Below are 15,226 nucleotides of genomic sequence, written 5' to 3'. Positions count from 1 at the left end.
ATGTGAAAAGAAAGAGCAAGAGAGGCAAATCAAGAAACAGACTCAACTACAGAGAACTATAGGTGGAGTCGGGTGAGGTGATGTGTAAAATAGGTGATGGGGTTTAAAGAGTACACTTACCATGATAAGCATTAAGTTATGTATAGAATTGTTCAGTCACTATATTGTACACCTAAAACTAATATAACACTGTGTGATAACTATATTAGAATTAAAATTAATAACAATTTTAAAAAGTCAAGAAGAAATAAAAAGGAGAAAGGCTACTTTTGAAAATTGATTTAAAACTATGGAAAGTAAACAAAATAAATATTTCATAGCACACACCTACACACACAAACATATGAATAGAAGCCAAGACCAAAAATATAGAAAACCTAAAGATTAGATCTAGGAATCATAATATTTAAATATTAGTCTCATAAGGGTAAAATAAAAAATATAAATAATAATGAAATAAGTATGACAATAAAACCTCCTTGATTAAATAAAAAAATTTAAGATCTGGTGAAATTTCTATACTTCAATGAGAAATAAAGGCAAGAAGAAGACTGGGTCCCAAACAACATGCAACTACTATACCTACCTGAAACTCTTTACCCAAACCTTCCGTGAGAAAAAAATAATATTCTATCATGTTTAAGATATTGAATTGTATGGGGTCTCTTTATATAGCAGCCTAATATATTTACTAATAAAGATACAGAGAGTTATATAACATAAATCTAGATACCATTGAATTTTATAAAGAGAGAAAGGGTGGGAAGAGAAAGGGAAAGAAAACATGTACTCCATATGGTAGAATACAATGGCCATAAATTGCAGTAGCTCCCCTCAAAAGATGGAGTCTATTTTTTCAACTCCTTAAAAGTGGGCTGGCCTGTGACTTGCATTGGCCAATAGGATACAATGCAAAAGACAGTATCTGAGGTTTTTTAGATACTGGCCAAAAGAAGTCTTTCCAGCTTTGTTGTGCTCTTACTATTGGAAATCCTTCTGTAAACCACCCAGGGCTAGCCTATTAGAGGATATGAGACTAGGAAGAGGTCCCATCTGTCACAGATGTCCCACCTGGGACTGCATACATGTGGATAAAGCTAAAACCATCCAACCCAAGCCAAGCCTTCCCAGAGAACACTTAACCAGTCACTCTGAGAAATAATGACTATCTACTGTATTTCTTTTATTCTCGAGTTAGTTAACATACAGTGTAGTCTTGGCTTCAACAGTAGAATCCAGTGTTCATCTCAACAAGTGTCCTCCTCAATGCCCATCACCCGTTTTCTCCACCCCCATCAACCCTCAGTTTGTTCTCTGTTTAGAGTCTCTTATGGTTTGCTCCCCTTGCTGCTTTTATCTTATTTTTCCTTCCCTTCCCCTACGTTCATCTGTTGAGTTTCTCAAATTCCACATTTGAGTGAAATCATGTTATATATGTGTTTCTCTGATGGACTTATTTCACTTACCATAGTACCCTCCAGTTCCATCCATGTTGGTGCAAATGGTAAGATTGCATTCTTTTTCATCACTGAGTAGTATTCCAGTGTGTGTGTGTGTGTGTGTGTGTGTGTGTGTGTGTGTGTGTGTGTGTGTCTGTGTGTGTGTGTATTACATATATTCTTCAGTTGATGTACATTTGGGCTCTTTCCATAATTTGGCTACTGTTGATAGTGCTTTTTAAACATCGGGGTACATGTGCCACTATGAATTGGCACTCCTGTATCCTTTGGATAAATTCCTAGTAGTGCTATTCCTGGGTCATAAGGTAAATGGGCATCTGGGTGGCTCAGTCATTAAGCATCTGACTTTGGCTCAGGTCATGATCTCACCGTTCATGAGTTTGAGTCCCACATCGGGTGAGCTTGAGCACTGCATAGGGTGAGCTCAAGCCCCGCTTCCAGTGATTCCTGCCTCTCTTTCTCTCATTCCTTCTGCCCCTCCTGGATTCTCTCTCTCTCTCTCTCTCTCTCTCTCTCTCTCTCTCTGTCTCTGTCTCTCTCTCTGTCCCTTGCTCACTTATACCCATTCTCTGAATTAATTAAAATAAAATAATTAAAAAATATATATACCACATCTTCTTAACCCATTCATCAGTGGATGGACATTTAGGCTCTTTCCATAATTTGGCTATTGTTGATTTAGCACTGTGATAAACATTGGGGTATATGTGTCCCCATGAATCAGCATTCCTGTATCCCTTGGATAAATTCCTAGTAGTGTAATTGATGGGTCACAGGGTAATTCTAATTTTTTTAAGGGACCTCCACATTGTTTTCCAGAGTGGCTGCAGTAGTTTGCATTCCCACCAGCAGTGCAAAAGAGATCCTCACCAACATCTGTTGTTTCCTGAGTTGTTAAGTTTAGCCACTCTATTATGAGGTGGTATCTCATTGTGGTTTTGATTTGTATTTCCCTGAAGATGAGTGATGCTGAGCACCTCTTCACATGTCTGTTAGCCATCTGGATGTCTTCTTTGGAAAAGTGTCTATTCATGTCTTCTTCCCATTTCTTCAGTAGATTATTTGTTTTTTAAGTGCTGAGTTGGGTAAATTCTTTAGATTTTTGATACTAAAACTTTATTCAATATGTCATTTGCAAATATCGTCTCCCATTCCATCAGTTGCCTTTTAGTTTTGTTGATTGTTTCCTTTGCTCTGAAGAACCTTTTTATCTTGGTGAGGTCCCAATAGTTCATTTTTGCTTTTATTTCCCTTGTTTTCAGAGACATGTCAAGTAAGATGCTACTTGGCCAAGGTCAAAGAGATTGCTGCCTATTTTCTTCTCGCGGATTTTGATGGTTTCCTGTCTCACATTTAGGTCTTTCATCCATTTTGAAATCATTTTTGTGTATGGTGTAAGAAAGTGGTCCATTTCTCCCAGCACTGTTTGCTAAAGAGACTGTCTTTTTTCCATTGGATACTGTTTCCTGATTTGTCAAAGATTAGTTGGCCATATATCTGTGGGTCCATTCCTGGGTTCTGTGTTCTCTTCCCTTGATCTATGTGTCTGTTTTTGTGCCAGGAGCATACTGTCTTGATGGTTACAGCTTTGTAATACAAGTAAAAGTCTGGGATTGTGATTTCTCCAGGATTGATTTTCTTTTTCAACATTACTTTGGATATTCAGGGTCTTTTGTGGTTCCATATACAATTTAAGATTATTTGTTCCAGGTCCGTGAAGAATGTTGGTGTGATTTTGATTGGGATTGCATTGATTTCTGCCTATATGATCTGTCCATTGTTGTAAGTGGAGTATTAAAACCCCTACAATCCCAGTATTATCTATACATTTATATATGTTTGTGATTGGTTTATATATTTGGGGATTTCCACATTGGGGAACAATTTCCACAATTGTTAGCTCTTCTTGATGTATACACCCCTTAATTATGATATAATGCCCTTCTTCATCTCTTGTTACAGCCTTTGTTTTAAAATCTAATTTGTCTGATAGAAGTATGGCTATTCCAGCTTTGTTTTGAATTCCAGTAGCATGATGGTTCTCCATCCCCTCACTTTCAATCTGCAGGTGTCCTCAGGTCTAAAATGAGTCTCTTGTAGGCAGCATATAGATGGATCTTATTTTTTCAATCCATTCTGATACCCTATGTCTTTTGATTGGGACATTTAGTCCATTTACATTCAGAGTGATTACTGAAAGATATGGATTTAGTGCCATTGTGTTATCTGTAGGTTTTGTGATAGCTCTGGTCCTTTGCAGTCTGCTACTTTCCACTCACAGAATCCCCCTTCAGATCTCCTGCAGGACTAGTTTAGTGGTCATGAACTCCTTTAGTTTTTCTTTGGGAAAGCTTTCTGTCTCCCTTCTATTCTGAATGACAGGCTTGCTGGATAAAGGATTCTTGGCTGCTTATTTTTCCTATTAAGCACATTGAATATTTCCTGCCACTCCCTTTTGGCCTGCCAAGTTTCAGTGGATAGGTCTGCTACTACCCTTATGTGTCTACCCTTGTAGGTTAAGGCCCATTTGTCCCTAGCTGCTTTCAGCATTCTCTCTTTATCTTTGTATTTTGCCAGTTTCACTATATGTCATGGTGTTGACCTGTTTTTGTTGATTTTGAAGGGAGTTCTCTGTGCCTCTTGGCCCTGGGTGCCTGTTTCCTCCCCCAGATTAGGGAAGTTCTCAGCTATAATTTGTTCAAATAAACCTTCTGCCCCTTTCTCTCTCTTCTTCTTCTTCTGGAACTTCTATGAAATGGATATTGTTTCATTTCATGGAATCATTTAGCTAATTCTCCCTTTGTGGTCTAGTAATTAAATTTCACCCCCCCCTTTTTTTTTAGCTTCATCGTTTTCCATAATTTTATCATCTATTTCACCTATTCTTCCCTCTGCGTCTTCCATCCTCACTCTCACTGTATCTAGTTTATTTTGCATCTCATTTACAACATTTCTTAATTCATTGTGACTATTTCTTAGGTTTTTGACCTCAGCAACAATAGATTCTCTGTTGTTTTCTATGCTTTTTCAAGCTATTACTCTTTTGACTGTGATTCTAAGTTCTTGTTCAGATATATTGTTTATATCTGTTGTGAGAAATTATCTGGCTATCATTTCTTCCTGAATTTTCTTTTGAGGAGAGTTCTTTCATCATTTTGGCTGTTTCTGTCTTTTATATGTTTTAGTAGCTTGTTATGTGTCCTGCACCTGCAAGTACTACTATATTAAAAAGGGGTCATACACTGTCCAGGACTGGCACTTCAGGAAGTATTTTTGGAGTGTGGTGCATGCACTCTGTTGTGCTTTGACTGCTCTATTCCACTAGTCAATCCTCTGTAAAGCTCATCCTTGCTTGTAGTGATGGAGTGTTTGGACTTTCAACCAGGTGTGCTTTGATTTGTTCACTCAAGTAACCATGGAAAAAAAGGAAAAGGTGGGGAAGCCTTATCCCATATAAAGAGAAAAATGAAAGAGAAAAAGAAAAAAAAAGCAGAGGGTCAAAAGAACTATAAGACTTAATCCAGAGAGAAAGTAAAATAAAAAGAAGTTATAAGAATTGATCAAAAAAAATCAGAAACTATAAGCCTGATTCCAAAAGAAAAAAAGAAGAGGGTAGAAATAAAAAGAAAAGGGAAGAACAAACAAATAGAAGATAGAAACAAAAGCCAGTTGTTTGTTGGTGCCTGAGACCAGTGGGTGTATTACTCTGGAGGAAAGGCTGGCTCTGTTGGCTCAGTCTTCCCCCAGTTGATAAGCAGTTGCCAGTCACAGAGGAGGGGGGGTTTGTGTTAGTGGGTCCTTCCTTTACTGGGGACTGCTGTGCTGCTCCCTGAAGCTCCACTGTGGTGGTATTCGGTAGAAAAATGGCAACACCCAATTTCTCCTCCCCAGACCAGGTATCTCATACCACACTGTTCAGGCAGCCCTCACAGAATAGCATGGGCAGTTGGCTTGCCCTGCTCCAGTCTCCGATGCCCTCTAGGTGCTTGGCTGGAATTCTGATGTCTTAAAGGACCCTGCACCACATGGGACCATGTGCCCCTCAGCCCTGCTGATAAAGGGCCTTTCATCCTTGGGGAGGCAATAAATCCTCTTCCCACAGTACTTGAGAAAGGGGACTGTTCTCTCCCAGTGTGCCCCTGAGATCGCTACAGCACCCTGGAGCTGGCTCCTTCCCTCTCAGGTGCGCCCACACAGCCAGCTCTGGTCCAGAGAAAGTCACACACTTTCGTACCTTCAAGTTTTAGCTTCTAAGGCTGTTTGCAAAATAGAAACTGGCACTCTCCATTTTTCTCATTCCTGAGTCCATGGTCCAGAGAGGTTTTCCTCTTGTGCTAACAAGATAGTAAAGCCCTCTCATTTTCTCTCCCTTTTGTCTCTCCACAGAAGAGGTTCCTTCCCCTCCATGTCTATGCCATTTTATCTCCCCCAATTCATATGCACGTACCTCATACCTCAATCCTGCCAAACTGTCTCCCTCCACCTGTGGAGATCCTTCTGCCACGCTACAGATTGATTTCCTGGATGTTCCAAGTGATCTGTCCTCCATACAGCTGTATTTGAGGGATGAGGGAAATCCTGGTCCCCCTACTTCCCCACCATCTTTACTCCTCCCTGAATAACTATTGTTTTAAATCACTAAGTTTTGGAGTACTTTTGTCATTTAAGAAAAGTTCACAAGCATACTTTGCAATAGAAAATATGCATTATTTTATGTCATTAGAACACTTACAAAAATTTGATACTGTGTTTGATTATTTCCATAATTGGCTACCAACAATTTCTCCTACTCTATGCCTTGTGAATATTGGCTAGCCTTATGAATTCCTTACAGAATGTGATGGAAAAACTACAAAAGCTTTCAATTCCAGTCTCTAACAAGCCTTATGGGTTTTGCTCTTGCCAATCTGGAAAATTGATATTGGAAGCTGAAAAATAGGGGAGAGACTCTGTTATATAGTTATAGAACAATAAACAAAATTCAGGCTTAGAGTAACTTTCAGGGTTAAAACCATACCCAATAAACTTGTGGATCTGGCTAAGGAAATTTCCAGCCAGAATACTTAAAACACTATTTGGCTTATACTGCTGATATGCAATAAATTTATTGCAAGAGAAATAAACTAAAGGAAGAACTGTTCAATTTTAAAGCAGAAATCAGAAAACATATAGAGAATCTGGGACTGCCCACAAAAGAAATTCTCAAAGTAAGAAATCACTAGGGCAAAGATCAAAGCCATAGTACTGACAGTAAAATGTAGTTTCAGAATCAAAGTCAAATCAAGGGTGTGACTATAAGGCTCCCTGTTAAGACCTCAGAAAAACTTAAATATTCTTTGTGGATCCTAGTAAGACAAAAGTGCTTTAATAATTAAAGGTATTGTCCTGCAGAAGGCTGGCATACTTTAAGTAAAACGTTTATTATGGATGTAGCTTTGGGGTAAAAGAAGGAATCACAGTAACATACAAAGAAAACAAAGTTTTAAGAGAAACATCATCATATTACACTTAAAATGACAGACATTTCAAAATGAAAAGAGATCTCTAGGTCCCCAATAAGCTATGAGAAGGAAGCATGCTGAGTGAGCTATTCAGCTACAAACATGAGCCATTTCTTATGGAAAAGGAATGATGATTCAGAGAGGAAAATCTACATGCCACACTGCAAAATAAGGACTACTTTATTTTTGGATTAGGGAATCATTCCCGGGGAGCAAAACTAGACTTCAATCAAAGTACATACCCTACCCTGAAAGTCAGGAGAACTGGTGACGTGTGTCTGCTTGGATTTCATAGCAGATTTCTCAACTATGTGCTTTCTGTTTCCCCCCTATTTGAATAATAGTTTCTATTGCAATTATCCTATCCTTTTCTCAGTAGTATGTGTTAAGTATGTGTTGGGAGGAGTGGGGTACAGATAACTCAACTTTTTAGATAACAGATTTCCAGATCAAGAACAGCTGTGCCAAGAACCCACATCTAGACCTGGTACAGATGATAAGATTTCCCTCCCTTTAAGTCTTGGCTGGCCCCTAACCAATAAAATGTAATGGGAATTATGTTCTCAGGTTTCTGAGCCCAGGTCATAAGAGGACTTGCAGCTACTACTTTTGACCTATTAGATTCCAGCTGTCATGTAAGGATGCTTGGGTTTTACTACTAAATGATGAGTAATGACATGAGAGAGAAAAATTCAGCCCTTAGTCATTGCACCAACCACCAGACTTCTGAGGAAGCCATCTTGAACAGTGCACAGCTGAATGAAGCCACATGAGTAACACAGCTGATAAAACATGAAGCATAGGAATCATCCCACTGGGCCCAGCCAACCCCAAAATCAATTAGAAATAATTATTGATGTATTAAGCCTCTAAATGTTGGTGTAGCTTGCTATAGAATAATAGAAAAATGAAGCAAAAATATGCATTTGACCACAAAAAAAACCTTTAAAACATCCAGAAAGTAGAGAATTTGTATGTCTTATTGTCTGCTGTTAATTTTATAAAAAGGTAAACCAACAATAAAAAAGTAAACTACACTTTTTGAAACAAAGGAAACTTAGAACACCTATAGAATTCAATATTCAGTGAAAAATGTATAGCTTGAATAGTGTTTATTATCATAAAATGAGTGCAAAAATAAATTACATATAACAACTAATGCAGATTTGAAAATGAATTAAAAATAAAGAAAAAAGATCAAATAAATTAACAAAGATGAGATTAAAGTAATTAAATAGAAAACATTAACAGCAACAAGAAATAAAATAGTAAAACAGTTAAATGGAACACAAAATCAGTTAGTTGAAAGCACTTATAATATACAATCTCCTAGCAAATCTGATTGAAAGGAAAAGAAACAAAAAGAGATACTTTTATAAACGAAAAATAAATGGGAAAAGATGTAGAAACAGAGATGCAAAAAAACAATAAAAAGAACACTAAGCATAATGTAAAATTATAAGCAATTTAAAAACCATTAAAAATGGATGAATCTATATTAAAATATAAACTACCCAAACACACACACCAATAATCTAAAAAGGAATTGGAAAAGTGGTCAAAGAAGTACCATTTTTGTTTAAAAAGGCTCCTAGATGATTTTGTAGTTAGGTTCTATATAATCTTCCAATTATGTCTCCCTTATTAAAAAAAAAAGTCCTTTTTAAATTCTGATTAGAAATGCATTATTACCTTTGTTATATTAATTTGAAAGGATCAATATTTTTATAAATTTAAATCTTTCCATTTGGCAACACTGAAATTTACATTACAATATCATTTACAACTCCATCTTAATAAATTCATATAGCATAATTAACTAGTTTATCACTGAGTTAAATTACTCCCAAATTCTCTAATTATTCTTCCTGACTGCAAAATCCAATCTCTATCCCAAAATTCATCTTTCATAAAACTGGAAGAGTAATCTTAATTAAAAATACCAAATGGGGGGGCGCCTGGGTGGCTCAGTTGGTTAGGCGACCGACTTCGGCTCAGGTCGTGATCTTGCAGTTTGTGAGTTCAAGCCCCACGTCTGGCTCTGTGCTGACAGCTCAGAACCTGGAGCCTGCTTCGGATTTTGTGTCTCTGCTTCTCTCTACCCCTCCCCTGCTCACGCTCTGTGTCTCTCTGTATCTCAATAGTAAATAAACGTTAAAAAAATTATTAAAAAAAAAATTAAAAATACCAAATGGATCATTCTTAATATTCTTCAATAAGTCCCCATTTCTTATTCAAAATACAAATTATTAATTATTATGCCATCTATAAATGGCCTCTATCAGGCATCCTACTACTCTTCTCCTCAATCCCAAAATCCTATCATACTCAAGAACTGGAATTTCTCTGAATAGTCTTTGTTCCCTCAAACCTTTGTCTCTACACATTCTATAGAGATCCTTCCTGTTTTCTAACCCCATATTCCCAATTACTATATCACAATTCCCATTTTATAGTACATTATGTTGGAATAGGGACATTATGTATCAACTATGTGTTAAAAATTTCAGCTTTGAAATTAATGTTATATGTCAATTATATCTCAATTTTTTAACAAAAAATTAGAAGCCTTAGATTTAAAAAAAATTCAATATTTTTTGTCAGGTCTGTCCCTCCTACATTATATTATGATATGTGCAAGAAATTTATTCAATTTATTCAAGTACAGATGGAATGTAATTATAATTACTGTTTATATTTATATTAAGGACTTAATATCCTTAATACTTAAAAGTATGTAATTTTAACAGAAAGAATTCATGACACTATACATAGAAAAAACTAAGTGAAGTTTCTATAAATTTTAAGAGTTGATGATCCTTGAAAAGAAACAGTAAATGGGAGATCACACTTGAATTTACACTTTTTAGCCCCACTGACAGGATCACTGGGCTATCCAGTCCAACCAGAGTGCATCTTAGAACTCTGCAAATCTGGTCAAGTTATTTAATATCTCGGAATTTCCTTTTCTAAAAATTGAATACAGTAGTCTCCCCTTATCCACAGTTTTGCTTTCTGCAGTCTCAGTTACCTATGGTCAACCATACTCTTGACTATAGTCACAAGATCAATAGTAGCCTACTACGTCACAATGCCTATGTAATTTCACCTCACTTTATTTCATCATGTGTGCATTTTATCATCCCATCACAAAAAGGATGAGTACAGTACAATAAGATTTTGAGAGAAATCACATTCATATAACTTTTACTGCAGTAATTGTTATAATTGTTTTCTTTTATTATTAGTAATTGTTGTTAATCCCTTACTTCACCTGTTATAAATTAAGCTTTATCATAGATATGTATGCATGTACAAGAAAAAATATAGGATATACAGGATTTGGTATCATCCATGGTTTCAGGCATCCCCTGACAGTCTTGGAATGTATCCCTCTGGATAAGGGAGGACTACTGTAATAATTACTGCTAAGCATAACAAAATATGCTGTATGTGATTTGACTCACAAAACATTCAAATATGTAAAATATTTCTATTTTCTAAAAAACATGTTTGTCCTCATCCATATGATTAACCTGCCAATTGCCCACTTAGTAGATAGTTGCCTAGAGTAAATACAATCTATTTTTCTAACAAATAAAATGAAAATTACGTTAATAGAATAACAAAATATTTTTATCACTTCATCTAAACATGATTTTTTTTTAAGTACAACTCTGGCTACTGACTGCTAGTCTATATGATGTCTTTGATGAAAAAGAACCCTTTGTTCAGGCAAATGCAACTATTCAAGGGTATGCACTTGGCAAACCATGGGTTAGATTTCAACACCCACTTGTACCTTAACCCACTCCCTTGTTTAAGGCATAATTTGTACAAAGTAAGGGCAACCTTAGGTCCAAATGGATTATTTTATCTACGTCCTTGAAATACGTTAGAATAATTATTGGAATAATGATCCTCTAAAAGGTACACAACAAACAACAAAAAGCTAGCTCACTTAAAAACTAAAAGTTTTATATGACTTGTAAAACACTTTAAAAGCATTATAATTACTTGAACAGATGGATAATAATACCAACTGATTCTATTATCCATGCTGCCTGAGGAAGCAAAACCAAATTTATTTTCACTAACTGCAAATGCCAAGTAGGGTTCAGAGAGCCATATTTGCAGTTCAGATTTCACTACTAATTTATTCTCTAACCCCAAGTTAGTCACTTTTTAGCTTCTGTTGATCTCTGTAAAATGGCCTAGATCAGTGAGAGTACAGAAAGGCATTTTGGAGAAAGAAGATAAATTCCTTTAAAATTCTCATTAAATCCATAGACCTTATCCAGAAAAAAAAATACACTTACATAGAAAATTTTGACCTTAAATTCAGAAAAGAATAATTTTAAATGACATTAGCTGCTACAGACTACATGTTTGTTTCCCCCCGCAAAATTCATGTGTTATAACCTAATCTCCAATGTGATGGCATTTGGAAGTAGGGCCTTTGGGAAGTGATTAGGGCATGAAGGTAATACCCTCATGAATGGTTTAGTGGCCTTATAAAAGAGGCTCCAGACACCTCCCTTGCCCTTTCTGCCATGTGAAGACACAGCAAGAAAATGGCCTTCTATGAACCAGGAATTGGGCTCTCACCAGACAAGTCTGTTGTTGCTTTGATCTTAGACTTCCCAGCCTCCAGAACTGTGTGAAATAAATGTTTGTTATTTACGTCACCCATTCTTTGTTATAGAAGCCTAGTATGGTCTGAATTTTTGTGTCCCGCTTCCCTCCTCCCCCAACCTGCAAATTCACATGTTGAAATCCTAATGCCCAATGTGCTGGTATAAGGATGGGGGCCCTCATGAATGAGATTAATGTCCATACAAAGGAGGACTGAGAGAATGCCTTTGCCTTTCCTGTCATATGAGAAAGAACATGAAGTCTGCAACCCAGAAGAGAGCCCTCACCCCACCATGTTGACACCCTGATCTTGAACTTCCAGACCCAAGAACTGAGAAACAAATTTCTGTTTTTTATAAACTACCCATTCCCTGATATTTTGTTAAAGCAGTCCAAATGAACTAAACCCAAATGAACTAAAACACTAACTTAAAAACTTCAAATATTAACTATATAATGGGATTATAATAATTTTAAATACACAAATAAATATACTGTTAAATATACTGTTCCGTATAAAATAAAATGTTAAGTATGGTAGGCAGAATTCTAATATGGCCAGCATGATCTCCATCCTTGTGGTTATGCTCTGAATAATCCACTCCTTTTGACTATGGGTGGGACCTGTGACTTGTTTCTAGCCAATAGAATATAGCAAAGTGATGAGGTACCACTCCTTTTATTAGACTGCATTATATAGCTAACATGACAAGATATCATTCTCATGATCATGTTACATTATATAAGACTGTCAGCAAAATAGAGAAACCGGCCTTGAGGAAAAAGCAAGCTGCTGTGATGTAAACTGCCTATGGAAAGGTGTCATGGCTGAGTGCCTCAGTCCTAGGAAGGAAATGAAGTTTGCCACATCCAGTTGAGCTTGGAAGAGTAACTCAACTTACAGAATAGAATAGACCCTAGCCATTACCTTGATTGCAGTTTAGTGAGACCTTGAGCATAAGACACAGCTAAGCCTGCTCAGCCTCCTAACCCATTCAAACTGTGAGATAATACAAGTTATTTTAATAACTGAAAAATTTATGGTAACTTGTTATGCAGGAATAGAAAACAAATACCATAAAGTTGAACATTTTATATTCAACATCTCAAGTGGCCCTCTCATTTTCTTCCCAAATTTATGTTACTTGATTCTTGAACTATTCACATACACTTGTGGGACACAACTCCAGCCACTCACTAAAATGACTGGTGTGATCCTCTGACGGTTATTATAAAAAATAAAAAAAAAGTGAACTTGTAGCAAAAAAAAAAAAGTATTCCAAAGCCAAGATGAAATAAAGGTTACTTACCTTTCATTCGATCACATAAAAAAGAGTGGACTCTATAAGTCACAATTACTGAAGAGCTTTTTCTTATTTGATTCTTATACCTCATATACCTTTTTAAGATAAATAGATACCGTTTTACCCATTTTAGTAATCAAAAATATAAAGCTCAAGTAGGTTAAATGAACTTCCATTGTCACAGAACTAGTAAATCACTGTTATGACTCTCAAGATGACCTTCTTTCCTCCATGATATTGTCTATAATTGAATAAACCATGGTAATTTTCATAACCTTGACTTGACAGTAAACATGCCTGGATTTACCATTTTATTTTCTGAAAAAAACTTACTGAGAAAGTCAACCAACAAGAAATATCTTAGAAATAACGTTAATACAAACATACACACAAATGTACACACAAACACATGTACCCCCATGTTCACATACATACTAATGTTATCTACATATATAATTATCAGAGCGACTATTAATTAAATTTAGATGCATAGAGTATGTGTGTTACCTGAACTTGAAGCAAATCTTCTTTTACTTTAAGCTCTTTTACTAGAAACTTCTTCCTGTTATTAAAAAAGGTTTTTAAATTTATCATAATATTTTAAATTGCATGACTACTTTGCTTTCTTATTAGTACTTAAACCATTTTTAAAGAAATAAAATTTCTCAAAACAATCATATTTTTAAGAGACATCAAATCCATATAAGTGATAAATAATTGAATAACATTTCTCAAGCTAACTTCTCATTGGTATGATTAAAATATGCAAGCGAGATGAGGCAAGGATTGTCAAAGTACACTGGTCATTTTTTTCCCCTCTGGTCATCTTTTCTTAAGTTTTTATTTAAAGTCCAGTTAGTTGGGGCACCTGGGTGGCTCAGTCGGTTAAGCAGCTGACTTCAGGTCAACAGGATCTCACGGTTAGTGGGTCCGAGCCCCTCATGGGACTCTCCTGACAGCTCAGACCCTGGAGCTTGCTTTGGGTTCTATGTTTCCCTCTCTCCCTCCCCCTCCCCTGCTTACATTCTGTCTCTCTCTCTCACATATAAATTAACAATAAAATTTTTTTAATACATAAAGTCCAGTAAGTTAACATAGAGTTATATTAGTTTCAGATGTACAATACAGTGATTCAATACTTCCATATGACACCCAGTGCTCATCACAAGTGTACTCCTTAATCCCATCGCTTATTTAACCCATCCCCCCACCCACCTCCCCTCTGGTAACCACCAGTTTGTTCTCGATAGTTAAGAGTCTGTTTCTTGCTTTGCCAACAACACAAGAAACAACACATGTTGGCAAGGATGTGGAGAAAGGGGAACCCTCTTGCACTGTTGATGGGAATGCAAACTGGTACAGCCATTCTGGAAAACAGTATAATGGTCCCTCAAAAAGTTAAAAATAGAACTACCCTATGATCTAGTGATGGCATTACTAGGTATTTACAACGAGAGTACAAAAATACTAATCCAAAGGGATACATGGATTATCTACAATAGCTAAATTATAGAAACAGCCCGAGTGTCCATCAACTGATGAGTGGATAAAGATGATGTGATACCCCACCACCACCACATACACACATACACACACACTGGAATAATACCCAGCCATTAAAAAGAATGAAATCTTTGGGAATACAAGCTGGTGCAGCCACTCTAGAAAATAATATGGAGGTTCCTCAAAAAATTGAAAATAGAACTACCCTACAACCCAGCAATTGCACTACTAGGTATTTATCCAGGGGATACTGGTATGCTGTTATAGAAGGGACACATGCACCCCAATGATTATAGCATCACTATCAACAATAGCCAAAGTATGGAAAGAGGCCAAATGTCCATCGATGGATGAATGGATAAAGAAGATGTGGTGTGTGTGTGTGTGTGTGTGTGTGTATATATATATATATATAATGGAGTATTACTCGGCAACCAAAAAGAATGAAATCTTGCCATTTGCAACTATGTGGATGGAACTGGAGGATATTATGCTAAGTGAAGTTAGAGAAGGACAAAAATCATACGACTTCACTCATATGAGGACTTTAAGAGACAAAACAGATGAACATAAGGGAAGGGAAACAAAAATAATATAAAAACAGGGAGGGGGCAAAGCATAAGAGACTTATAAATATGCAGAACAAACAGAAGGATATTAGAGGGGGTGTGGGAGGAGCGTTGGGCATTAAGGTAAGGGGCATTAAAGAATCTACTCCTGAAATCATTATTGCACTATATGCTAACTAATTTGGATGTAAAGTTTAAAAAAATAATATTAAGTATTAGGTTAAAAAAAAAACCTGATAGTGGCACCAGGAGAT

The 15,226-nt window shown here is 36.3% G+C and overlaps 1 protein-coding gene across 1 annotated transcript in view; it reads right to left on the bottom strand.

The window, feature by feature from the left end:
• LOC124501607 (coiled-coil domain-containing protein 7-like) overlaps nt 1-15,226 on the bottom strand; it is a 147,328-nt gene that overhangs the window by 41,920 nt on the left and 90,182 nt on the right. The window contains exon 13 of the mRNA XM_047065948.1: nt 13,408-13,462. Within this exon, the coding sequence (XP_046921904.1) occupies nt 13,408-13,462 (55 nt within the window). The remainder of the gene's footprint in view (nt 1-13,407; nt 13,463-15,226) is intronic.

The sequence above is a fragment of the Lynx rufus genome, unplaced genomic scaffold (genome assembly GCF_022079265.1).
Source record: "Lynx rufus isolate CCGP_SWC_20201006 ecotype Redwood Valley unplaced genomic scaffold, mLynRuf1.p SCAF_7, whole genome shotgun sequence".
Classification (NCBI taxonomy): Eukaryota; Metazoa; Chordata; class Mammalia; order Carnivora; family Felidae; genus Lynx; species Lynx rufus.
Note: the sequence above shows the minus strand (reverse complement) of the source record. Positions and strands in the feature narration are given on the sequence as shown.